The sequence below is a fragment of the Coregonus clupeaformis genome, unplaced genomic scaffold (genome assembly GCF_020615455.1).
Source record: "Coregonus clupeaformis isolate EN_2021a unplaced genomic scaffold, ASM2061545v1 scaf0047, whole genome shotgun sequence".
Taxonomy (NCBI): domain Eukaryota; kingdom Metazoa; phylum Chordata; class Actinopteri; order Salmoniformes; family Salmonidae; genus Coregonus; species Coregonus clupeaformis.
Window position 1 is genome coordinate 1,057,589 of NW_025533502.1, and position 23,436 is coordinate 1,081,024.

General features: G+C 43.4%; 2 protein-coding genes across 2 annotated transcripts; both read left to right on the plus strand.

Moving 5' to 3' along the window:
- The first annotated feature begins 858 nt into the window (after positions 1-858).
- Positions 859-5,074, plus strand: LOC121551220 (myeloid-associated differentiation marker-like protein 2). Its single transcript, XM_041863773.2, has one exon. The coding sequence runs from the start codon at positions 1,692-1,694 to the stop codon at positions 2,613-2,615; it is 924 nt and encodes a 307-aa protein (XP_041719707.2). The 5' UTR covers positions 859-1,691; the 3' UTR covers positions 2,616-5,074.
- Positions 5,075-8,153: 3,079 nt separating this feature from the next.
- On the plus strand, positions 8,154-18,078 carry LOC121551221 (pyrroline-5-carboxylate reductase 1, mitochondrial-like). The gene is made up of 8 exons (XM_041863774.2): positions 8,154-8,422; positions 8,655-8,740; positions 10,247-10,317; positions 10,560-10,739; positions 14,254-14,475; positions 15,069-15,161; positions 15,797-15,960; positions 16,687-18,078. The coding sequence occupies exons 2-8, from the start codon at positions 8,674-8,676 to the stop codon at positions 16,850-16,852; spliced, it is 963 nt and encodes a 320-aa protein (XP_041719708.1). The 5' UTR covers positions 8,154-8,422; positions 8,655-8,673; the 3' UTR covers positions 16,853-18,078.
- Positions 18,079-23,436: the final 5,358 nt, after the last annotated feature.

A 23,436-nucleotide genomic window follows, 5' to 3' on the forward strand; every position in this document is an offset into this window, starting at 1 on the left:
TCTGACTCTAACTCAGTTACCTCTGTCCCAGAAACACGACTCCCCACGCTGGTGCCTGACGGGGGCGGACCTGGACATGTGGGCTCCCACCCCATTCCTCTGTGGAATATAGACCCCTTATTTATAGACCCGGCCTGGCCCATAACCCTGGGCTGGGCAGAGCAGTCATTTAAATAACTTTCCCTGGCAGCTTAAGGGGCACATACTGTCATATAGGAGAGGGTGTGTGTGTGTGTGTGTGTGTGTGTGTGTGTGTGTGTGTGTGTGTGTGTGTGTGTGTGCGTGCACGTGTGTGTGTGTGTGTTTGAGAGAGAGAGAACACATCAGGAGAGAGAGGGTGAGAGGCAGTGGGAGAGAGAGAAAGACAGCGGGAGGGAGAGAGAGAAATAGCGTGTGAGAGAGAGACAGAGAAGAAGAGAGGGAGAGAGAGGGACACGAGACAGAGATCAGACAGTGACAAGGACTTTTCCAGGGAGCTCAGGTCCTGGCAGTGGAAGGATTACAAGGACCGAGCTGATCGGTATTGGACCTTGACAAGCCTAGTACAGCTGCCAGCATGGGACACAGGACTACAACCAGAACAACAACCTAACCCCCGTTCAAAAGAAATGTACTGCGTTTGGATGAGACCTGTTGACGGATTGTTGGGCTCTGGATCTCTGGAGTGACGTGTTGGCAGTGAGGAACATGTTGCTCTTCCATAACGTGAAGGAGAAGTGAAATACAAGAGCTTTGTGACTCTGAGTTGGACTTTGCAGTTAAAACACAAGGGTAATCAGTGGTGTAAAGTACTTTGGTAAAAATATTTTAAAGTACTACTTTTACTCAAGTAGCATTTTACTGGGTGACTTTCACTTTTACTTGAGTCATTTTCTATAAAGATGTCTTTACTTTTACTCAAGTATGACAATTGGGTACTTTTTCCACCACTGAGGGTAATGTTATATCTTGCCACCGTCAATCTCGATCTGTGACTTGATTATTGATACAAGCATCTGTAAGAAACTAGACAGATCACTTGGGTCAACATTCAATTATTACCGCTAGAGAAACAAAGAAGTTACAAGATTTTATGTTATTTGAGAATCAAAAATGGCTAAAATGTTGATAGGGACAATGAAATCAGCACTGCTCAATGCCTTTTGAAAGTGACTTGTTTCGGCTCTGACTGTGTTGTAAGTTGAACACCACTGTGGCCGACTGTAACCTGATCTCCAACACACTGCTGTAATTACAAGGTGCACGCAGGGAAACATAGAGAGAGATTTGTAATTAGACCTGTCTATAAAAAGAGCCAGGCAAAGGGCGAGGTCCCCATACAGAGAGAGAGAGAGAAAAGGGGCGAGAGACAGGCCAAGGACACCCAGCTTGAAGGGAGAGAGGGAGGCTGCTTGGAGCCATAGGAAGGAGGCTTCCTGGAGGCATTGTACACAGACCCAGACAGCAAGAACACCCAGCCTGAAGGGAAGGAGGCTGCCTGGAGGCATAGGAAGGAGGCTGCCTGGAGGCAAAGGAAGGAGACTGCCTGGAGGCATAGGAAGGAGGCTGCCTGGCATTGTTGAGAATAAGTGACACCCAGACCCAGACAGCAAAGACACCTAACCTGAAGGGAAGGAAGCTGCCTGGAGGCATCACTGGGAAGAAGAGACACCCAGACAGCTTTCGGCAGCCAGGGGACAGGAGGTGTGACCATGGACCCCCAAGGCGGACACTACCTGAACAAGGCGGCGGTGCTGTCTCCTCTAGGAGCGGCCCGTATGCTCCAGCTCCTCCTGGGCTGCACCATCATAGCCCTGGTGGCCCACAGCGCCGGCTACAACCACGCCTATGGCATCTACTGCATGTTTGTGTGGTGCTTCTGCTTCGCCATGACCCTGCTGGTGTTCACTATGGATGTGACACGCCTCCCCTGCTGCATGCCCATCTCCTGGGACAACCTCACCGTGGCGTTCGCCATGCTTGCCACACTCATGTATGTCACCGCCTCCGTCGTCTACCCCGTCTACTTCCTGCGCTCCCAGTGCTCCAAGTCCGACGGGGGCTGCGAGGTGCGCAACTACCGCATCGCTGTCACCGTCTGCTCTAGTTTCTGCTGCTTCGCCTACGCGGCTGAGGTGTTCCTGACCCGGGCCAAACCGGGCCATGTGGTGGGCTACATGGCCACCATGTCAGGCCTGCTCAAGGTGGTCCAGGCCTTCGTGGCCTGCATTATATTCGGGGCCCTGGCCAACGGCAGCGAGTATAACCGCCACATCCCCACTCATTACTGCGTGGTGGTCTACAGCCTGTGCTTCTCCATCACCGTGGTCGTGATCGCTGTGACCGTGTCGGGAAAAGCCTCGGCTCTGCCCCTGCGTTTCCCCTTCGACCGCTTTGTGATCATTTACACCTTCCTGGCGACGCTGCTGTACCTGAGTGCTGCCCTGGTGTGGCCCATCTTCAGCTTCGACAGGAAGTATGGCACGCCAGGTCGCCCCGATGGCTGTCCCTGGGAGAACTGTCCCTGGGACAGCAAGCTGGTGGTGGCGGTGTTCACCCATGTCAACATGGTGCTGTACTTCAGTGACCTAATCTACTCCCAGAGGATCCGCTTTGTCTCCCACTCTGCTGCCTGAGGACCCCTCCACCCCCCTCACTCCATTCTGCTGCTTGAGGACCCCTTCATCCTCCTCACTCCACTCTGCTGCCTGAGGACCCCTCCACCCCCCTCACTCCACTCTGCTGCCTGAGGACCCCTCCACCCTCCTCACTCCACTCTGCTGCCTGAGGACCCCTCCACCCTCCTCACTCCACTCTGCTGCCTGAGGACCCCTCCACCCTCCTCACTCCACTCTGCTGCCTGAGGACCCCTCCACCCTCCTCACTCCACTCTGCTGCTTGATGACCCCTTCACCCTCCTCACTCCACTCTGCTGCTTGAGGACCCCTCCACCCTCCTCACTCCACTCTGCTGCTTGAGGACCCCTCCACCCTCCTCACTCCACTCTGCTGCTTGAGGACCCCTCCACCCTCCTCACTCCACTCTGCTGCTTGAGGACCCCTTCACCCTCCTCACTCCACTCTGCTGCCTGAGGACCCCTCCACCCTCCTCACTACTGAGGACCCCTCTACCCTCCTCACTCCTGGGGTGAATCTCAAACTTTTTTTCCTCGGTTCCTCATGGGACACGACGTCTTCTCTCTTCGCCTGCATATCAAAACGTATGAGGTAAGGGAGGAGAGCATTGGGGAAGACAAGAGGAGATACGATCCTTGAATGGACTTCTGCCTCACTCTGACGTTGTGAGAAGGAGGCGTGGAGAGGGGAGACAAGGAATTGAGGGAAATACTTTTGAGATGCACCCCTGGCCCTCAGTGACAGACAGAGACCACACTGGAAATGACACACAGCATCTCCACTCAAGTGCCTCTGAATGCCCCATGCCTACTACAGATTACAGATCTCCTCAATGATGTCATGCCTTTGTGCCTTTGTTATGTCTTTCTTAACATCAGTGTTGTGCCTTTCTTAACATTAGTGTTATGTCTTTCTTAACATTAGTGTTATGTCTTAACATCAGTGCTGTGCCTTTCTTAACATCAGTGTTATGTCTTAACATCAGTGCTGTGCCTTTCTTAACATCAGTGTTATGTCTTAACATCAGTTCTGTGCCTTTCTTAACGTCAGTGTTGTGTCTTTCTTAACATTAGTGTTGTGTCTTTCTTAACATCAGCTTTATGTCTTTCTTAACATCAGTGTTGTGTCTTTCTTAAACATCAGTGTTTTGTCTTTCTTAACATCAGTGTTGTGTCTTTCTTAACATCAGTGTTGTGTCTTTCTTAACGTCAGTGTTGTGTCTTTCTTAACATCAGTGTTGTGCCTTTCTTAACATCAGTGTTATGTCTTAACATCAGTTTTGTGTCTTTCTTAACATCAGTGTTGTGTCTTTCTTAACATCAGTGTTGTGTCTTTCTTAACATCAGCGTTATGTCTTTCTTAACATCAGTGTTTTGTCTTTCTTAACATCAGTGTTGCGTCTTTCTTAACATCAGTGTTGTGTCTTTCTTAACATCAGTTTTGTGTCTTTCTTAACATCAGTGTTGTGCCTTTCTTAACGTCAGTGTTGTGTCTTTCTTAACATTAGTGTTGTGTCTTTCTTAACATCAGCGTTATGTCTTTCTTAACATCAGTGTTGTGTCTTTCTTAAACATCAGTGTTTTGTCTTTCTTAACATCAGTGTTGTGTCTTTCTTAACATCAGTGTTGTGTCTTTCTTAACGTCAGTGTTGTGTCTTTCTTAACATCAGTGTTGTGCCTTTCTTAACATCAGTGTTATGTCTTAACATCAGTTTTGTGTCTTTCTTAACATCAGTGTTGTGTCTTTCTTAACATCAGTGTTGTGCCTTTCTTAACATCAGTGTTATGTCTTAACATCAGTTTTGTGTCTTTCTTAACATCAGTGCTGTGCCTTTCTTAACATCAGTGTTGTGTCTTTCTTAACATCAGTGTTATGCCTTTCTTAACATCAGTGCTGTGCCTTTCTTAACATCAGTGTTATGCCTTTCTTAACATCAGTGTTGTGTCTTTCTTAACATCAGTTTTGTGTCTTTCTTAACATCAGTGTTGTGCCTTTCTTAACATCAGTGTTATGTCTTAACATCAGTTTTGTGTCTTTCTTAACATCAGTGCTGTGCCTTTCTTAACATCAGTGTTGTGTCTTTCTTAACATCAGTGTTATGCCTTTCTTAACATCAGTGCTGTGCCTTTCTTAACATCAGTGTTATGCCTTTCTTAACATCAGTGTTGTGTCTTTCTTAACATCAGTTTTGTGTCTTTCTTAACATCAGTGTTGTGTCTTTCTTAACATCAGTGTTATGCCTTTCTTAACATCAGTGCTGTGCCTTTCTTAACATCAGTGTTATGCCTTTCTTAACATCAGTGTTATGTCTTTCTTAACATCAGTGTTGTGTCTTTCTTAACATCAGTTCTGTGCCTTTCTTAACATCAGTGTTATGTGTTAACATTATTATCAGTATTACAGTGGCTTGCGAAAATATTCACCCCCCTTGGCATTTTTCCTATTTTGTTGCCTTACAACCTGGAATTAAAATGGATTTTTGGGGGGTTTGTATCATTTGATTTACACAACATGCCTACCACTTTGAAGATGCAAAATATGTTTTGGTGAAACAAACAAGAAATAAGATAAAAAAACAGAAAACTTGAGCGTGCATAACTATTCACCCCCCCCAAAGTCAATACTTTGTAGAGCCACCTTTTGCAGCAATCTTTAAGTCATACCACATATTCTCAATTGGATTGAGGTTTGGGCTTTGACTAGGCCATTCCAAGACATTTAAATGTTTCCCCTTAAACCACTCAAGTGTTGCTTTAGCAGTAAGCTTAGGGTCATTGTCCTGCTGGAAGGTAAACCGCCATCCCAGTCTCAAATCCCTGGAAGACTGAAACAGGTTTCCCTCAAGAATTTCCCTGTATTTAGCACCATCCATCATTCCTTCAATTCTGACCAGTTTCCCACTCCCTGCCGATGAAAAACATCCCCACAGCATGATGCTGCCACCACCATGCTTCACTGTGGGGATGGTGTTCTCGGGGTGATGAGAGGTGTTGGGTTTGCGCCAAACATAGCGTTTTTCTTGATGGCCAAAAAGCTCAATTTTAGTCTCATTTGACCAGAGTACCCTCTTCCATATGTTTGGGGAGTCTCCCACATGCCTTTTGGCGAACACCAAACGCGTTTGCTTATTTTTTCTTTTATCAATGGCTTTTTTCTGTCAACTCTTCCGTAAAGCCCAGCTCTGTGGAGTGTACGGCTTAAAGTGGTCCTATGGACAGATACTCCAATCTCCGCTGTGGAGCTTTGCAGCTCCTTCAGGGTTATCTTTGGTCTCTTTGTTGCCTCTCTGATTAATGCCCTCCTTGCCTGATCCGTGAGTTTTGGTGGGCGGCCCTCTCTTGGCAGGTTTGTTGTGGTGCCATATTCTTTCCATTTTTTAAATAATGGATTTAATGGTGCTCCGTGGGATGTTCAAAGTTTCTGATATTTTTTTTATAACCCAACCCTGATCTGTACTTCTCCACAACTTTGTCCCTGACCTGTTTGGAGAGCTCCTTGGTCTTCATGGTCCGCTTGCTTGGTGGTGCCCCTTGCTTAGTGGTGTTGCAGACTCTGGGGCCTTTCAGAACAGGTGTATATATACTGAGATCATGTGACAGATCATGTGACACTTAGATTGCACACAGGTGGACTTTATTTAACTAATTATGTTACTTCTGAAGGTAATTGGTTGCACCAGATCTTATTTAGGGGCTTCATAGCAAAGGGGGTGAGTACATATGCGCGCACCACTTTTCCGTTATTTATTTTTTTGAATTTTTTTAACAAGTTATTTTTTTTATTTCACTTCACCAATTTGGACTATTTTGTGTATGTCCATTACATGAAATCCAAATAAAAATCAATTTAAATTACAGGTTGTAATGCAACAAAATATGAACAACGCCAAGGGGGATGAATACTTTTGCAAGGCACTGTACCAGTATTATAATCTCTAAGAGAAACCCGAGACATGGGCCAGTACTGTTGTAGGCACTCTGTCTTATGGGGCAGTACATTAGTTTAATTCAGAGCTTTGAAGATGTTGGGCGACATTTTCGTAGTGCAAAAGCGATGTGCTAAATGTAAAGAAAATCTGTAAAACTCATAATCTGGCAGTGTGATTTAAACAAAAACTTTTCCTCTACAATCTGCGTTATAAATAAGCTATTTATAAGGTTTAGTAAACGGAGCAATCGATAAAATGTAGTCGCCTACTAATAATGCGCATTATTTGACGAAAAGTTTCAAGATTATAACGAGGTTCATGGTCATTTTTGCACTTTGCACATTTCTCTTGTACTATGAACATGTCGCCCGTTATTTATTGAAGGATGTTGTAAATCATCATTGGGTTGTTTTCATGTGTTGAAATAGTCTGTTTTATTTATTGTGTTTCAATAAGGATTTCAGAAACTTTTATCTTAACTAAGATGTTTTTCTAATAATGACAATAATATTTTAAAAATGTAATGTGTAGTGTGTTGAATTGGCTTTCCATCATTGAGTACTTATGGTATTTATTGTAAACCTAACTGCATGTTTCAACTTCTACTCCTGATATTTTAGTCCAAGTTCAGTCAGTGTGTAGATTCATTATGAGCTGAATGTTCAGTGTATCAATTGTCAATACAAAATTGGTAATATGTATAGTATATATGTGTGTGTGTGTGTGTGTGTCTGCATGAGTGTGTGTGTGTGTGTGTGTGTGTGTGGGCGGGGGGGGTTATGGAATTGACTGCATAGGCACAGCTACCACTTTTTGATATGTGATGTCTGCACTGCAAAACATCCCTGAACACTGTGTATTGTAATGAAAACCATGCGAGGTACTCAATGTTTTATACCGATTGACAAGTTCTGAAACTTGGGAATATTCAAAATGTCATTAAAATAGTCTGTGTGCCTGTTCATCTCTCTCCCCATTCTCTCTCCCTTTATGAACAGCAGGCTACAGACTAGTTAGTAATAGGCATAAACATTACTGATGCATCTCAGTCAATCAGATATATTAGGTTTTGTTTCTGCTACAAGATGCTGCTCTGTCAGAGGATCTGTGATCTGTCATTTGTATGGACTGGTTTCCTGGACTAAAAAGCACTTTAAATGGAGAACGAACTAGTTTTAATGGGGGCCAGGAAACCATGATGGCTCTGTTCAAACTGTCCTCACCTCTCCTCATCTGACAACGAAAACAAAGCTGGTACTAGGCTACGGTTGAATTATACAACGGGTGGGTCTAATCCTGAATGCTGATTGGTTAAAACCGCATTCCAGCCGGTGTCTATTCCACAAGTTACCACCTGCTAAATCTATGACGTTAAAATGCCTATTTACTATAAGTGAAAACACCATCTCAACATTATAATTCCCTAATGTATCAGGGAATTATAATAGGCCTCTCTGCCTTGCAAATAACTTGATTGTACATGTTATCACTAACAAATCGATGTGTTAGGGCAGTAAATACAATACAGCGCTTTTATACTGCAACACTTATAATGAACGCTCTTCCGGATTCAGCGACTAGAACGGCATGATCTGGAATGTAACCTAGAGATTTCTTGTCCACGCCCACTCTACTGCAAGGCTGATGCAACTGGCTGTACACAGCTTACAGAGCCCACCCATAACTGCACATGAAATACATGCTGCCACCGTCATTGGTTAGACGTTTAGAGACTCTCTCATTCTATTGGTCACTTCGTATGACATTATCATAGTCTGTTTTTCGCGTGGAAACCACGTTAACACTGTTACTCTGTTGAATTATATGTTTGGAGCCAACATCGGAAAAGGAAATATTTGATACATTCGAAGCAACATCCGTAAGTTTGATTCGTCTGTCAAATATTTAGGCTACTTCGTTGGAGGCAGCTGTCGCCAGTGCTTCAACTGTGTCATAACTGCATGTGTTGTGATTCCATTTTTTATCAGGAAGTACTGTTTACTATAAATGCTACATATTCTTTGTTGTTTACACAAGGCAGGTGGGCAGGTTATGTGAATTGCATATGCCTGTGTGTCGCTTGATATTACCAGTGGCCTTTACCTTCACAGTAACAACAGAAACTTCAGAATGAGCGTGGGGTTCATCGGAGCGGGTCAGTTGGCCCATGCTTTGGTGAAAGGATTCAGTGCTGCAGGTAACCAGCGGAGCATTGCTTTGAGTAGCTGGCAGATCCGACCCGTTTGCTTACAGCTGCACTAGGGTCGATCAGCATTCCTGTGTATATTAAGACGCCGCAGAGCTGGAGCGAGATATCGGCCGGAAAACATACTTCAATGCAGAAACGCGTTTTTACTCCGAATTGTCACATTATCCCATCTCTTACACTGAGAAGATTGAAGGACTGCTAAAAAACTAGCAGTCGTTCAATCTTCTCTGTGTAACCTTTAGGATAACTGGACAATTCGGAGAACAGTGCATTTTTCATCCCTGGATTGAGGTACGTTTCCAAGCCATATCTCCGCAGTGTCATAATATACACAGGAATGCTGTCCGACCCTAGTGCAGCTGTAAGCAAGCGGGTCGGATCTGCTGGCTATGCTTTGAGGAGCATGAGCCATTCTATACTGTCATATGAAGTTTGAACCTCCCTATTAATGTATTGTATATTTATGTGTTTTAAATGTATTCTGTGTTAACCCATTCAGTACCCTACTGAAAAAAACAGCATAGACCAGCATAAATGTTTAGCTGGTCTGATGCTGGTCAAGCTGGTCTGACCAGCATGGTATAGCTAGTTTTGCTGGTTGATCAGCATGGTCTAGCTGGCTAAGCTGATCGGACCAGCATAGTCTAGCTAAATATGCTGGTTTACCAGCATGGTCTAGATGGTTTTGCTGGTGACCAGCCTTCGGTGTGTTTCAGACGCATACCAGCTTATGCTGGTGACTAAGCTGGTCCAGCATGGTCTTGGTCAAACTGGTCCCTTCATGGTCTTGGTCAAGCTGGTCTGACCACACCGATCCAAGGATATTCTAGTTTTTATTTCTATTAGTTTTTATTTCTTTTGAAATTCTGATTAGTTTGTTCGTTTTCAGGCCTGATTTTTATTTAGTTTTAGTTTTATACAAATATTTCTATTTCGTTTTTATATTATACCAGTGTACAGAACACAGCGAAAGCTGGTCACCAGCAAAAACACAGAGAAGGCCGGTCACCAACAAAAACACAGAGAAGGCTGCTCACCAGTGTCCAAAACACAGCCAAGGCTGGTCACCAGTGTCCAAAACACAGCCAAGGCTGGTCACCAGTGTCCAAAACACAGCCAAGGCTGGTCACCAGTGTCCAAAACACAGCCAAGGCTGGTCACTACAAACCCAACAAAGGCACCAGCAGCAACCCAACGAATTGTGGTCCTCTGTAGCTAAGCTGGTAGAGCACGGCGCTTGTAACGCCAAGGTAGTGGGTTCGATCCCCGGGACCACCCATACACAAAAATGTATGCACGCATGACTGTAAGTCGCTTTGGATAAAAGCGTCTGCTAAATGGCATATTAATTTAATTATTAACGAAGGCACCAGCAACAACACAGCGAAGGCTGGTCACCAGCAAAACTAGCACTAGTCACCAGCCTATGCTGGTCTATGCTGTTTTTTTTAAGCAGGGTATTCTGCTTGATTTTCCCCTCTCCCAACCCTGCAGGTGTCATTGCCACCCATAGGATCACTGCCAGCTCCCCAGACACAGATCTTCCCACAGTGTCAGGACTGCGGGTGAGTAGAATGAATCAGTCATTGGGGTGCGCTGGATGTTTGTGGGAATAAGCTTCCTCAGTTACAGCATATCTATAACCATCTCACATCGGCTACACTCAAATGAAATCCCACACACACGAGATACAGAGGACGAGGGAGACAGAGGGGGAGAGGGAGACAAAGGGGGAGAGGGAGACAGAGGGAGACAGAGGGGGAGAGAGAGATCAATTTGTTAATTTTGGCTGTGCTCGTCTATGCAGAAAATGGGTGTCAATCTCACAACCAGCAACAAGGAGGTGGTGAACAAGAGTGACGTATTGTTCCTGGCTGTCAAACCACACATCATCCCCTTCGTGTTGGATGAGATCGGACCGGACATCGAGGACCGCCACCTCATCGTGTCCTGTGCAGCGGGCGTCACCATCAGCTCCATTGAGAAGGTCAGTTTGAAGTCCAATGAATGTCGACTTTAGCTAGAGCTTTCTCTCTCTACTGATTTACAGATCTTTAGAAAAATGTTTTGCAATAGAAAACGGAAGAGTGACAAAAAAACAAAATCAGGATAGATTCATACTGTGAAATCCAATTAAAGTTGACTTTAGCTAGTGCTTTCTCTCTCTCCTCAGTACTGAACTACGGATCTGGGTCGTGTTCATTAGTGCACAGAACAGAACATTTTGCAACAGAACTGAAATGTTTATTTCTTATTGGACAAGTACCTCACTGGTTTTCTTACGATTGGTGCCTATTGAACAAGCCCCTGATATGATTGGATAGGTGAAAGCATTCTGGTGGAATCCTGCTTTGAAATCACTTGTTCCATTCTGTCAGATCAATGAAGCTACAGCCCTCTGATATAGCCTAACCCGAGACTTCCAGTTCTGTGTCACAGACTGACTGACTTCCCCTCTCCCTGGGAGAATTTAAATAGCATTTTCTTGATTCCTCTCTCCTCCTCCTCAAAACCCATTGGATGAGGTCAGAAGTCCCTCTCCTCTCCCTGGGAGAATCTCAATTGAAGGAGGCGAGAGGACGCAAGAAATCAATGAAATGCCATTGAGATTCTCTCCCTGCCCCCTCAGTCACTACCGTGCTCTGGTCTCACATAGCCCTAGGGCATAGCAACTTAAGGCTGCTACAACATGAATCACCCTTCCATTCTGTTCCCGCTGAAAATACCTCAGCCCTCTGTTACTGATACTGGGATAGGTGCCACACACTGCAATCTAATAATAAATAATAAATATCTGATGAACAGTCATGCTCTCTCACAAGAGACTGACAAATAGAGAATCAGGATAGATTCATACTGTGCTATTTGAGATAACCAGACCACAAAATGGCAAAATCAAGCTTTTTGTCATGAGTTATTAGGTCGAAACATTGCACAATAAACCTTGGGAAGCATTCAACTGTTTGTGTGGGTAGCTTATCTTTCTATATTGTATTTTAATGTTGTACCCTGCACCTGCAAGTTACTGGATGTCCCTAATACACTACTTCTAAACTAAAACCTACCTTCGATACCGTAGTTCTGTAGCTCAGTGGTATTTGTCGATAACTTAACTCTTGTCTTAGTGACATTTACATTACATTTTAGTCCATTAGCAGACACTCTTATCCAGAGCAGCTTCCAGTCAGTGTGCATTAAACAAGTGATTGGTAAAAACAACTGTGAGCTGTAATTCTGCAGTAGCAATTTGACTTTGAAAAGGTCAAAGAAGAGACTTCTAGGATCTGGTGGAAGGAAAATATTTTTTAATGCAGAGCTTTGGGTTACAAGTGGTCATGTGAAAAAGCCAAGGCCAATAGCAAGGTGGCTAAAAATGCATGGCACAAAAGACACAAAGGCAAATGATTCTTCCGAGTGTCGACATTATATAGTCATTTTGAATGATGTGTACATGCATCGTTACAGACGTTGGTTGATATGGACCTGATACAACTTTCAATTGATCAATGGTAACAGTGAGACATCTGCTACTTTGGGTACATACAGTGAGGGGAAAAAAGTATTTGATCCCCTGCTGATTTTGTACGTTTGCCCACTGACAAAGACATGATCAGTCTATAATTTTAATGGTAGGTTTATTTGAACAGTGAGAGACAGAATAACAACAAAAAAATCCAGAAAAACGCATGTCAAAAATGTTATAAATTTATTTGCATTTTAATGAGGGAAATAAGTATTTGACCCCTCTGCAAAACATGACTTAGTACTTGGTGGCAAAACCCTTGTTGGCAATCACAGAGGTCAGACGTTTCTTGTAGTTGGCCACCAGGTTTGCACACATCTCAGGAGGGATTTTGTTCCACTCCTCTTTGCAGATCTTCTTCAAGTCATTAAGGTTTCGAGGCTGACGTTTGGCAACTCGAACCTTCAGCTCCCTCCACAGATTTTCTATGGGATTAAGGTCTGGAGACTGGCTAGGCCACTCCAGGACCTTAATGTGCTTCTTCTTGAGCCACTCATTTGTTGCCTTGGCCGTGTGTTTTGGGTCATTGTCATGCTGGAATACCCATCCACGACCCATTTTCAATGCCCTGGCTGAGGGAAGGAGGTTCTCACCTGTATAAACATGGCCCCGTCCATCGTCCCTTTGATGCGGTGAAGTTGTCCTGTCCCCTTAGCAGAAAACCCCCCAAAGCATAATGTTTCCACCTCCATGTTTGACGGTGGGGATGGTGTTCTTGGGGTCATGGGCAGCATTCCTCCTCCTCCAAACACGGCGAGTTGAGTTGATGCCAAAGAGCTCGATTTTGGTCTCATCTGACCACAACACTTTCACCCAGTTCTCCTCTGAATCATTCAGATGTTCATTGGCAAACTTCAGATGGCCCTGTATATGTGCTTTCTTGAGCAGGGGGACCTTGCGGGCGCTGCAGGATTTCAGTCCTTCACGACGTAGTGTGTTACCAATTATTTTCTTGGTGACTATGGTCCCAGCTGCCTTGAGATCATTGACAAGATCCTCCTGTGTAGTTCTGGGCTGATTCCTCACCGTTCTCATGATCATTGCAACTCCACGAGGTGAGATCTTGCATGGAGCCCCTGGCCGAGGGAGATGGACAGTTATTTTCTGTTTCTTCCATTTGCGAATAATCGCACCAACTGTTGTCACCTTCTCACCAAGCTACTTGGCGATGGTCTTGTAGCCCATTCCAGCCTTGTGTAGGTCTACAATCTTGTCCCTGACATCCTTGGAGAGCTCTTTGGTCTTGGCCATGGTGGAGAGTTTGGAATCTGATTGATTGCTTCTGTGGACAGGTGTCTTTTATACAGGTAACAAACTGAGATTAGGAGCACTCCCTTTAAGAGTGTGCTCCTAATCTCAGCTCGTTACCTGTATAAAAGACACCTGAGACCAAAATCTTTGTGATTGAGAGGGGTCAAATACTTATTTCCCTCATTAAAATGCAAATCAATTTATAACATTTTTGACATGTGTTTTTCTGGATTTTTTTGTTGTTATTCTGTCTCTCACTGTTCAAATAAACCTACCATTAAAATTATAGACTGATCATTTCTTTGTCAGTGGGCAAACGTACAAAATCAGCAGGGGATCAAGTACTTTTTTCCCTTACTGTAGAGTGAAATTCAGCAGTTTGAGACCGTTCAAGGTTGGATTGTCACAAGCTGAGGCCTCTTGAGAGTTCTGTATCCTGTGTGATCTGGGGCAGAGAGAATGATGGAAAACACTTCTACCTTTAGAACATTACATTTAGAACATTTTTAAGTTGTGGGAGTAATTAGGCAGATAATTCATGATATGATTGTAAGCAAAGATGTGTGAGGATATATCTGGATCATCACACCACCACTTATCACAGTCATTGCAAGTAAAAAAATAAAAAACGTATTCAAAAAGGAAGTTTCACTGCAAAGACCGTTTTCATGAAGCTTTTCCTCATGTTTCTATCAGGTAATACATCTTCTCCCCTTGACCATTGCAGAAGCTGCTCCAGTACCGCCCGTTCCCCAAGGTGATGCGATGTATGACCAACACCCCAGTGGTGGTTCGGGAGGGAGCCACGGTCTACGCCACGGGTACCCACGCCGAGCTGGAGGACGGGAGGCTGCTGGAGCAGCTGATGGCCAGCGTGGGCTACTGCACGGAGGTGGAGGAGGACCTGATCGATGCCGTCACCGGACTCAGTGGCAGTGGACCCGCCTATGTGAGTGGTTGTTATTGTAGTTTGTATTTTACATTGACTATCACAAAAGCTCTGACGAAGGCCAAGAGGCCGACATGTAAGCTTGAATAAACTGTGATAAAGTGATACAGTACGAGCAGGAGTAGTGTGCAGGTTTCTCTTTTCTTTTAAGATACCACATTATCCCCACGCACCTGCAACAAGATAACTGATGTGCTTTTTTCAATTGTGCTTTGCATGTCTGCCACTGTTACTGAGGTGGTTCAGTAAACCCCGCTTGTGGGATGACTGACCTCTCCTGACACCAGAAGACTAGCTCCCCGAGATAATGCCTAGGCTAGCCCAGTGGGCTAGAACCATACCTTTTGGGTGGTAAAACTATTTTAGCTAATTATTTTCTTGATCGACCATGGAAATAATGGGTTATAAGAACTGGACCTTGCCTAGCCGCTAGAAGGCCTACTATGCCTGCTTAAACTACTGGCTGGCTAGTCATTTCTGTTAACTCTTTTCTCTATTGTATAATCCCCAGAGCCCATTTGAACTATGTGTTTATACATGTGATGAGTGTGCATATGATAAGTCCGTGTTTGTCTTTGTTTGTCTACCTATAGGCATTTACAGCTGTGGAAGCGCTTGCTGACGGTGGGGTGAAAATGGGTCTGCCCAGGAGACTGGCTATACGGCTTGGAGCACAGGCCCTGCTGGTGAGAACATCATCTACATGCATTATTTATGAACGTCTAGCCCTGGAATTAGTCTTAGTACCAATCTCTGTAACATTACACTCCTTGTACTCTGTGTCATATGCCAAAGAGACTGGTCTTTCTTCAAATATGAACATTCTATCATTAATGAGCTTGAGGAGATCAGAGGATTTTATCCTGATTCGATAACTCCCACAGCTATCGTTGGCAAATGACACAGAGTACAATGAGGGAATGTAAACGCTGAACAGAGACTAGCAACCAGGCAAGCCCTGAATCTCAGTCAGAAATGTCTTTTGAGGACTGCTTGTGACTGTTATTTTTATTATACAACAGATTTTGATCCGGAAACATTTTTTAAGAAATCTATTGCATCAGAGAAAAAACATGGAGAATTCTTCTCTTGAGTTTGACAATATAACCATGAGCCATGCAAACGTTTGCTTGACTGTAGAGTGTATCGAATTGAAGCAACCTTGGTATACCTAGCAACCTCGTCAATGGGTTCAGATCTCTAGGTGTAACGGTTAAGATGTATTACTGTCGCTCACAGGGACACGGGTTCCAGTTCCCGGTTGAGGCTACCCCCAAATTCACCACAGTATGTTTATGTCTCTATTTTGTCTTTCCCATAGGGAGCAGCCAAAATGCTGTTGGACTCGGAGCAGCACCCTGGCCAGCTGAAGGACAACGTTTGCTCCCCAGGGGGCGCCACCATTCACGCCCTGCACGTCATGGAGAGTGGGGGCTTCCGCGCCCTGCTCATCAACGCTGTAGAGGCCTCCTGCATCAGGACCAGGTAGGCTGGGCGCCGCTTTACAGAGGGACAGTTTCCCAGACCCAGATCAAGCCTAATCCTGGACTAAAAAGCACTTCCAATGGAAATTCTCCATAGAAAATGCTTTTTAGTCAAGGACTAGGCTCAATCTGTGTCCTGGAAATCAAACCGGAATGTGCAGATAGAAATCCCCTGTCGTGAACAATAAAGAAGTATGTCAAAGGTATGTGTTACATTTCTCCTGCAACATTCAATATGTTGGATCTTTGTGGATAAGCCCTGGCCGGTGGTATGGTGAGGACAGTAGGTCTTTAACAAAATGTGGCTTTTCGATATAACCACATAACACTGATGTAGCACTGATGTCAGTTAGGCTATGGGCCGGTTTCCCGAACCCAGATTCAGCCAGACTACCAGCGCTTTCATTGGAGATTCTCCATTGAGTGTGCTTTTAGTCCAGGACTGGTCTAAATCTGGGTTCAGGAAACCAGACCTATATGTCTTGTGTAAAAGTAATGCCTGTGCCATAGTCCTCTGTTGTATGGCTGGATGCTATTGTTTAGACAGCAGAGGGTGCTAGATGCATATGTCTGAACTTTTGTAACTAACGGATAGTAGACACACACCATAAGCAAAGTCCCATCTCTTTTAAATAATGTGGCTCAAACAGGAGTGTCTGTGTGTGAATATTTGACTTGATGTCTCTGGATAACAGCCTCTGTTAAAATACTTGTTTCTTTCAATCAGGGAACTCCAGTTCTTGGCTGACCAGGAGAAGATCTCCCCTGCGGCCATCAAGAAGACTACACTGGACAAGGTTCTGCAGCAGCCAGGGGTGGGAACAGGGGTGGGCGTCCGGACGGGATCTGGGATCAGCCGGTTCAACAGCAGCAACCCCAGGCACAAGAAGTGATTGAATTGAGTGGCTCTGATCACAGAACGGGTGTATTCATATTAGTGCACTGCACACCATAGCAAAACATTTTGTAATGGCAAACATTTCGCAATGAAAACGAGTTTCTTATTGGACAAGTTCAGGTAGTTCCTCCCTGTTTCGGTCCATTTGCTTCCTAGTGAACATGCCCCAGATGGAGAGATCAATGAGACCCTCAAAAGAATGAAACACTACTGAACGTAGTATTTCGACCCTTCAAAAATTGTTATTATCGTTATAGCATGCCAGCTGAGAGGAGGAGGATGAGCATACATGGCAGCTTCATAAACGTTTAAAGGATAAACTTAGAGCAGCAATAGAGGATGTAGAGTGAAGAGACACTTCTCCTGGTCTCCGTTCATCCCATATTCACTGAATATAAACATCTGGACAGGTGAAAGCAAGTTCCTAATAGGCATTATGGCTTTCACCTGTCCAGTGTTTTCATATCAGTGCAGATGAAGGAGAAGAGAGGTAGGAGGAGACCGGGGAAGAAGATGCCACTAGACAGTTAAGATGGACCCACATGGTGATTATTATAATATTACAATTCCTTTACATTTCAGTTGTTTAGCAGACACTCTTATCTTATCCAGAGCGACTTACAGGAGCAATTATGGTCAAGTGCCTTGCTCAAGGGCACACTGATTTTTCACCTAGTCGGTTCGGGGATTCCAACCAGCGATCTTTCGGTTACGGTCCGAACGTTCTTCACCACTAGGCTTCCTGCCTCCCACTCCCTTTCAGTAAACGGTGTAGAAACAGAGGCGGATGTGGAGTTGCACGTCTTATAATGTGCTTAGCTATCTATATCTTCTGTTTCATAGAATGTGTGCCTATATGTTCCGCTAGACAGATTAGTAGGTCATACATTATTTACAGTCTAACTGGAACTATTTTGGTCTGTCTTGTAAACATCAAAGGTCCCTGTTTTCTGTTGTTTATCTCTTCATTTTCTGGCTATTTTCTTTGCTTGATTGAGAGATTATATTACAGCTTTAGCATGTTAATAGTTTTTACCTGACTCGGGGGAAAGTACTTAGTTTTTCAGTTTGTAAAAGCAGCAACTCCATGTTTAGACACACAACAAAATGGGAATTCTATTGAACCTTTCTTTATCCAGGTTTGTCTTGTTGAGATGTATATTTTTAAAAGAGACTTGTTCAAGATGGCAGCAGTCATTAATGTTACTAAAGTTACACACATATATATATACTGAACAGAAATATAAACGCAACATGCAACAATTTCAAAGATTTTACTGAGTTGCAGTTCATATGAGGAATTCAGTCAATTGAAATAAATTCATTAGGCCCTAATCTATGGATTTCACATGACTTGGAATACAGATATGCATCTGTTGGTCACAGCTATGGGACTCACAATGGGCCTCAGGATCTCGTCATGGTATTTTTGTACATTGAAATTGCCATCGATAAAATGTAATTGTGTTTGTTGTCTGTAGCTTATGCCTGTCCATACCATAACCCCACCGCCACCATGGGGTACTCTGTTCACAACGTTGACGTCAGCAAACCGCTCGCCCACATGACGCCATACACATGGTCTGTTGTTGTGAGGCGGGTTGGATGTACTGCCAAATTCTCTAAAAGGACGGTAGAGGAAAATAACATTCAATTCTCTGGCAACAGCTCTGGTGGACATTCCTGCAGTCAGCATACCAATTGCAAGCTCCCTCAACTTGAGACATCTGTGGCATTGTGTTGTATGACAAAACCGTACATTTTAGAGTGTTTTTATTGTCCCCCGCACAAGGTGCACCTGTGTAATGGTCATGCTGTTTAATCAGCTTCTTTTATATGCCACACTTGTCAGGTGGAGGGATTATCTTGGCAAAGTAGAAATGCTCACTAACAGGGATGTAAACAAATTTGTGCACATTTGAGAGAAATAAGCTTTTTGTGCGTATGGAACATTTCTGGGATCTTTTATTTCAGCTCATAAAACATGGGACTAAAACTTTACATGTTGCATTTATATTTTTGTCCAGTGTAGATACATCTCCTTTGCATTAAAGACTTGTTCAAGATGGTAGCAGTCAATGTTACAAAAGTTACACACAAATACACAGCCCTTTTTTTGACTGGCATATTTTTGTGTTACAAGGTGGAGGTGGTACTATTAGGCCTATACAAAATGGAATACATGAAAATGCTGAACGTGTAAGAGTTTATAGACTTTTGGAACAAAATGTGTAAAGTCTAGATCTGTTTTATTAAGCAAAGAAAGCATTTGTAAACATTATTTCCAAAGCTTTTATGATTTATTAAATATTTGAACAGATATTGTCTGGTCTTTTTTTCTGCAGCCTGTATCCATATATGGGTGATTTTGCAAATACAGCCCTTTTTGTGTCACAGGGTTAGATTTTTAAGATACAATGTTAATTTAGATGTTTTATTTATTTCACAACTATTAAGTAGAGACTAAAATAACCTTAAACTTTTTTTTTCAGCTTTCAATGTTTTATTTTTTTATTTTCTAAAGCATTTCATGTCTGGATTTCACTGTTTTGCACAGTTTTTGTCTCACACCCAGACTTTTGATATTCTGCTATGTATTACACTTACAAAAGTCTTGATAATTAGAAAATATTTAATGCATCTGTTTAAAAAAAAGAGTCAAATAAATGGAAACTATATACAGTGCCTTCGGAAAGTATTCAGTCCCCTTAACTTTTTCCACATTTTGTTACGTTACAGCCTTATTCTAAAATGGATTTTAACAATTCAGCAATCTACACACAATACCCCATAATGACAAAGCGAAAACAGTTTTTTATAAATGTTGCACATTTATAACAAAAAACAGAAATACCTTATTTACTTAAGTATTCAGACCCTTTGCTATGAGACTCGAAAATTGAGCTCAGGTGCATACTGTTTCCATTGATCATTCTTGAGATGTTTCTACAACTTGATTGGAGTCCACCTGTGGTAAATGTAATTGATTGAACATGATTTGGAAAGGTACACACGTGTCTAAGGTCCCACAGTTGACAGGCATGTCAGAGCAAAAACCATGGCATGAGGTCGAAGGAATTGTCCATAGAGCTCCGAGACAGGATTGTGTCGAGGCACAGATCTGGGTAAGGGTACCAAAACATTTCTGCAGCATTTAAGGTCCCCAAGAACACAGTGGCCTCCGTCATTCTTAAATGGAAAAAGTTTGGAACAACCAAGACTCTTCCTAGAGCTCACCGCCTGGCCAAACTGAGCAATCTGTGGAGAAGGGCCTTGGTCAGAGAGGTGACCAAGAACCCGATGGTCACTCTGACAGGGCTCTAGAGTTCATCTGTGGAAATGGGAGAACCATCTCTGCAGCACTCCACAATCTGGTCTTTATGGTAGAGTGGCCAGACGGAAGCCACTCCTCAGTAAAAGGCACATGACAGCCTGCTTGGAGTTTGCCAAAAGGCACCTAAAAACTCTCAGACCATGAGAAACAAGATTCTCTGGTCTGATGAAACCAAGATTGAACTCTTTGGCCTGAATGCCAAGCGTCACATCTGGAGGAAACCTGGCACCATCCCTACGGTGAAGCAAGGTGGTGGCAGCATCATGCTGTGGGGATGTTTTTCAGCGGCAGGGACTGGGAGACTAGTCAGGATTGAGGCAAAGATGAACGGAACAAAGTACAGAGAGATCCTTGATGAAAACCTGCTCCAGAGCACTCAGGACCTTAGACTGGGGCAAGTTTTACCTTCCAATAGGACAATGACCCTAAGCACACAGCCAAGACAATGCAGGAGGGGCTTCGGGACAAGAATCTGAATGTCCTTGAATGGCCCAGCCAGAGCCTGGACTTCAACACAATCGAACATCTCTGGAGAGACCTGAAAATAGCTGTGCAGCAACGCTCCCCATCCAACCTGACAGAGCTTGAGAGGATCTGCAGAGAGGAATGGGAGAAACTCCCCAAATACAGGTGTGGCAAGTTTGTAGCGTCCTACCCAAGAAGACTCGAGGCTGTAATTGCTGCCAAAGGTGCTTCAACAAAGTACTGAGTAAAGGGTCTGAATACTTATGTAAATGTACTATTTCAGTTTTTTATCTAAAAACCTGTTTTTGCTTTGTCATTATGGGGTATTGTGTGTAGATTGATAAGGGGGGAAAAACTGTTTAATCAGTTTTAGAATAAGGCTGTGATGTAACAAAATGTGGAAAAAGTCAAGGGGTCTGAATACTTTCCGAATGCGCTGTACATATTTGATGTGCATAAGCCATTTGTTACTTTATTTACACAAAATACAGTCGTTTCTAAGTATTGTTATTACCACCACGACAAGCAAAATACATGATAATAACCTTTTTTCAAAAGTTTGTGTACTTGGTTACCATGGATATGAATAGTGACAGTGGAGCACATGGAGGGAAATTCTAATTTTGATAACGAGAAATTATTGAAAAATATAGGTAACTATGACTTGAGAAGATAATATTGTACGTCATTGCGAAATAGGCTATAATTTCAAATTATGTTAGATTTTTTAAATTATGTTTTAATTATGTGTATTTAGGATACATTGTATGGTAGCTGTTCAACTGGAGTTAGCATGCTAGAATCCCTGCTATTTATGACCAAATACTGTAAAAATGTAATTCCCACCACATAATGAACTGTGATGGTAAGGACAGAATGTGGTGGTAATGACAAAATGTATTAGTTCATCATGTTTTACTTCCTGAAAAGACACACAAATTACATACAGTGGGAAGAACAAGTATTTGATACACTGTCGATTTTGCAGGTTTTCCTACTTACAAAGCATGTAGAGGTCTGTAATTTTTATCATAGGTACACTTAAACTGTGAGAGACGGAATCTAAAACAAAAATCCAGAAAATCACATTGTATGATTTTTAAGTAATTAATTTGCATTTTATTGCATGACATAAGTATTTGATACATCAGAAAAGCAGAACTTAATATTTGGTACAGAAACCTTTGTTGGCAATTACAGAGATCATACATTTTCTGTAGGTCTTGAACAGGTTTGCACACACTGCAGCAGGGATTTTGGCCCACTCCTCCATACAGACCTTCTCCAGATCCTTCAGGTTTCGGGGCTGTCGCTGGGCAATACGGACTTTCAGCTCCCTCCAAAGATGTTCTATTGGGTTCAGGTCTGGAGACTGGCTAAGCCACTCCAGGACCTTGAGATGCTTCTTACGGAGCCACTCCTTAGTTGCCCTGGCTGTGTGTTTTGGGTCGTTGTCATGCTGGAAGACCCAGCCACGACCCATCTTCAATACTCTTACTGAGGGAAGGAGGTTGTTGGCCAAGATCTCGCTATACATGGCCCCATCCATCCTCCCCCTCAATACGGTGCAGTCGTCCTGTCCCCCTTTGCAGAAAAGCATCCCCAAAGAATGATGTTTCCACCTCCATGCTTCACGGTTGGGATGGTGTTCTTGGGGTTGTACTCATCCTTCTTCTTCCTCCAAACATGGCGAGTGGAGTTTAGACCAAAAAGCTATATTTTTGTCTCATCAGACCACATGACCTTCTTCCATTCCTCCTCTGGATCATCCAGATGGTCATTGGCAAACTTCAGATGGGCCTGGACATGCGCTGGCTTGAGCAGGGGGACCTTGCGTGCGCTGCAGGATTTTAATCCATGACGGCGTAGTGTGTTACTAATGGTTTTCTTTGAGACTGTGGTCCCAGCTCTCTTCAGGTCATTGACCAGGTCCTGCCATGTAGTTCTGGGCTGATCCCTCACCTTCCTCATGATCATTGATGCCCCACGAGGTGAGATCTTGCATGGAGCCCCAGACCGAGGGTGATTGACCGTCATCTTGAACTTCTTCAATTTTCTAAGAATTGCGCCAACAGTTGTTGCCTTTTCACCAAGCTGCTTGCCTGTTGTCCTGTAGCCCATCCCAGCCTTGTGCAGGTCTACAATGTTATCCCTGATGTCCTTACACAGCTCTCTGGTCTTGGCCATTGTGGAGAGGTTGGAGTCTGTTTGATTGAGTGTGTGGACAGGTGTCTTTTATACAGGTAACGAGTTCAAACAGGTGCAGTTAATACAGGTAATGAGTGGAGAACAGGAGGGCTGCTTAAAGAAAAAACTAACAGGTCTGTGAGAGCCGGAATTCTTACTGGTTGGTAGGTGATCAACATACTTATGTCATGCAATAAAATGCAAATTAATTACTTAAAAATCATACAATGTGATTTTCTGGATTTTTGTTTTAGATTCCGTCTCTCACAGTTGAAGTGTACCTATGATAAAAATTACAGACCTCCACATGCTTTGTAAGTAGGAAAACCTGCAAAATCGGCAGTGTATCAAATACTTGTTCTCCCCACTGTATATGATCATGGTTAAGTTGAAATTGAACACTTATTTGCTAAATAAGACCATTACATTTTGTATTATGTTAGGATGATTGAGTGATTTTGATGTCTATTTATGTGACTTACTATGGTTATTACTGACTTTAATTATTATTATTTATTTGTTCTATAAGATGCCCCCTAAATCAACCAAGAAGAGGACAAGCACATACACTATATATACAAAAGTATGTGGAC

Bases quoted from the DNA above. Each gene is read 5' to 3' on its own strand.
- LOC121551220 (XM_041863773.2), top strand. From the start codon at position 1,692: ATGGACCCCCAAGGCGGACACTACCTGAACAAGGCGGCGGTGCTGTCT.
- LOC121551221 (XM_041863774.2), top strand. From the start codon at position 8,674: ATGAGCGTGGGGTTCATCGGAGCGGGTCAGTTGGCCCATGCTTTGGTG. The intron at 10,318-10,559 runs GTGAGTAGAATG...TCGTCTATGCAG, and splicing joins CCACAGTGTCAGGACTGCGG to AAAATGGGTGTCAATCTCAC. The intron at 15,162-15,796 runs GTGAGAACATCA...TCTTTCCCATAG, and splicing joins TTGGAGCACAGGCCCTGCTG to GGAGCAGCCAAAATGCTGTT.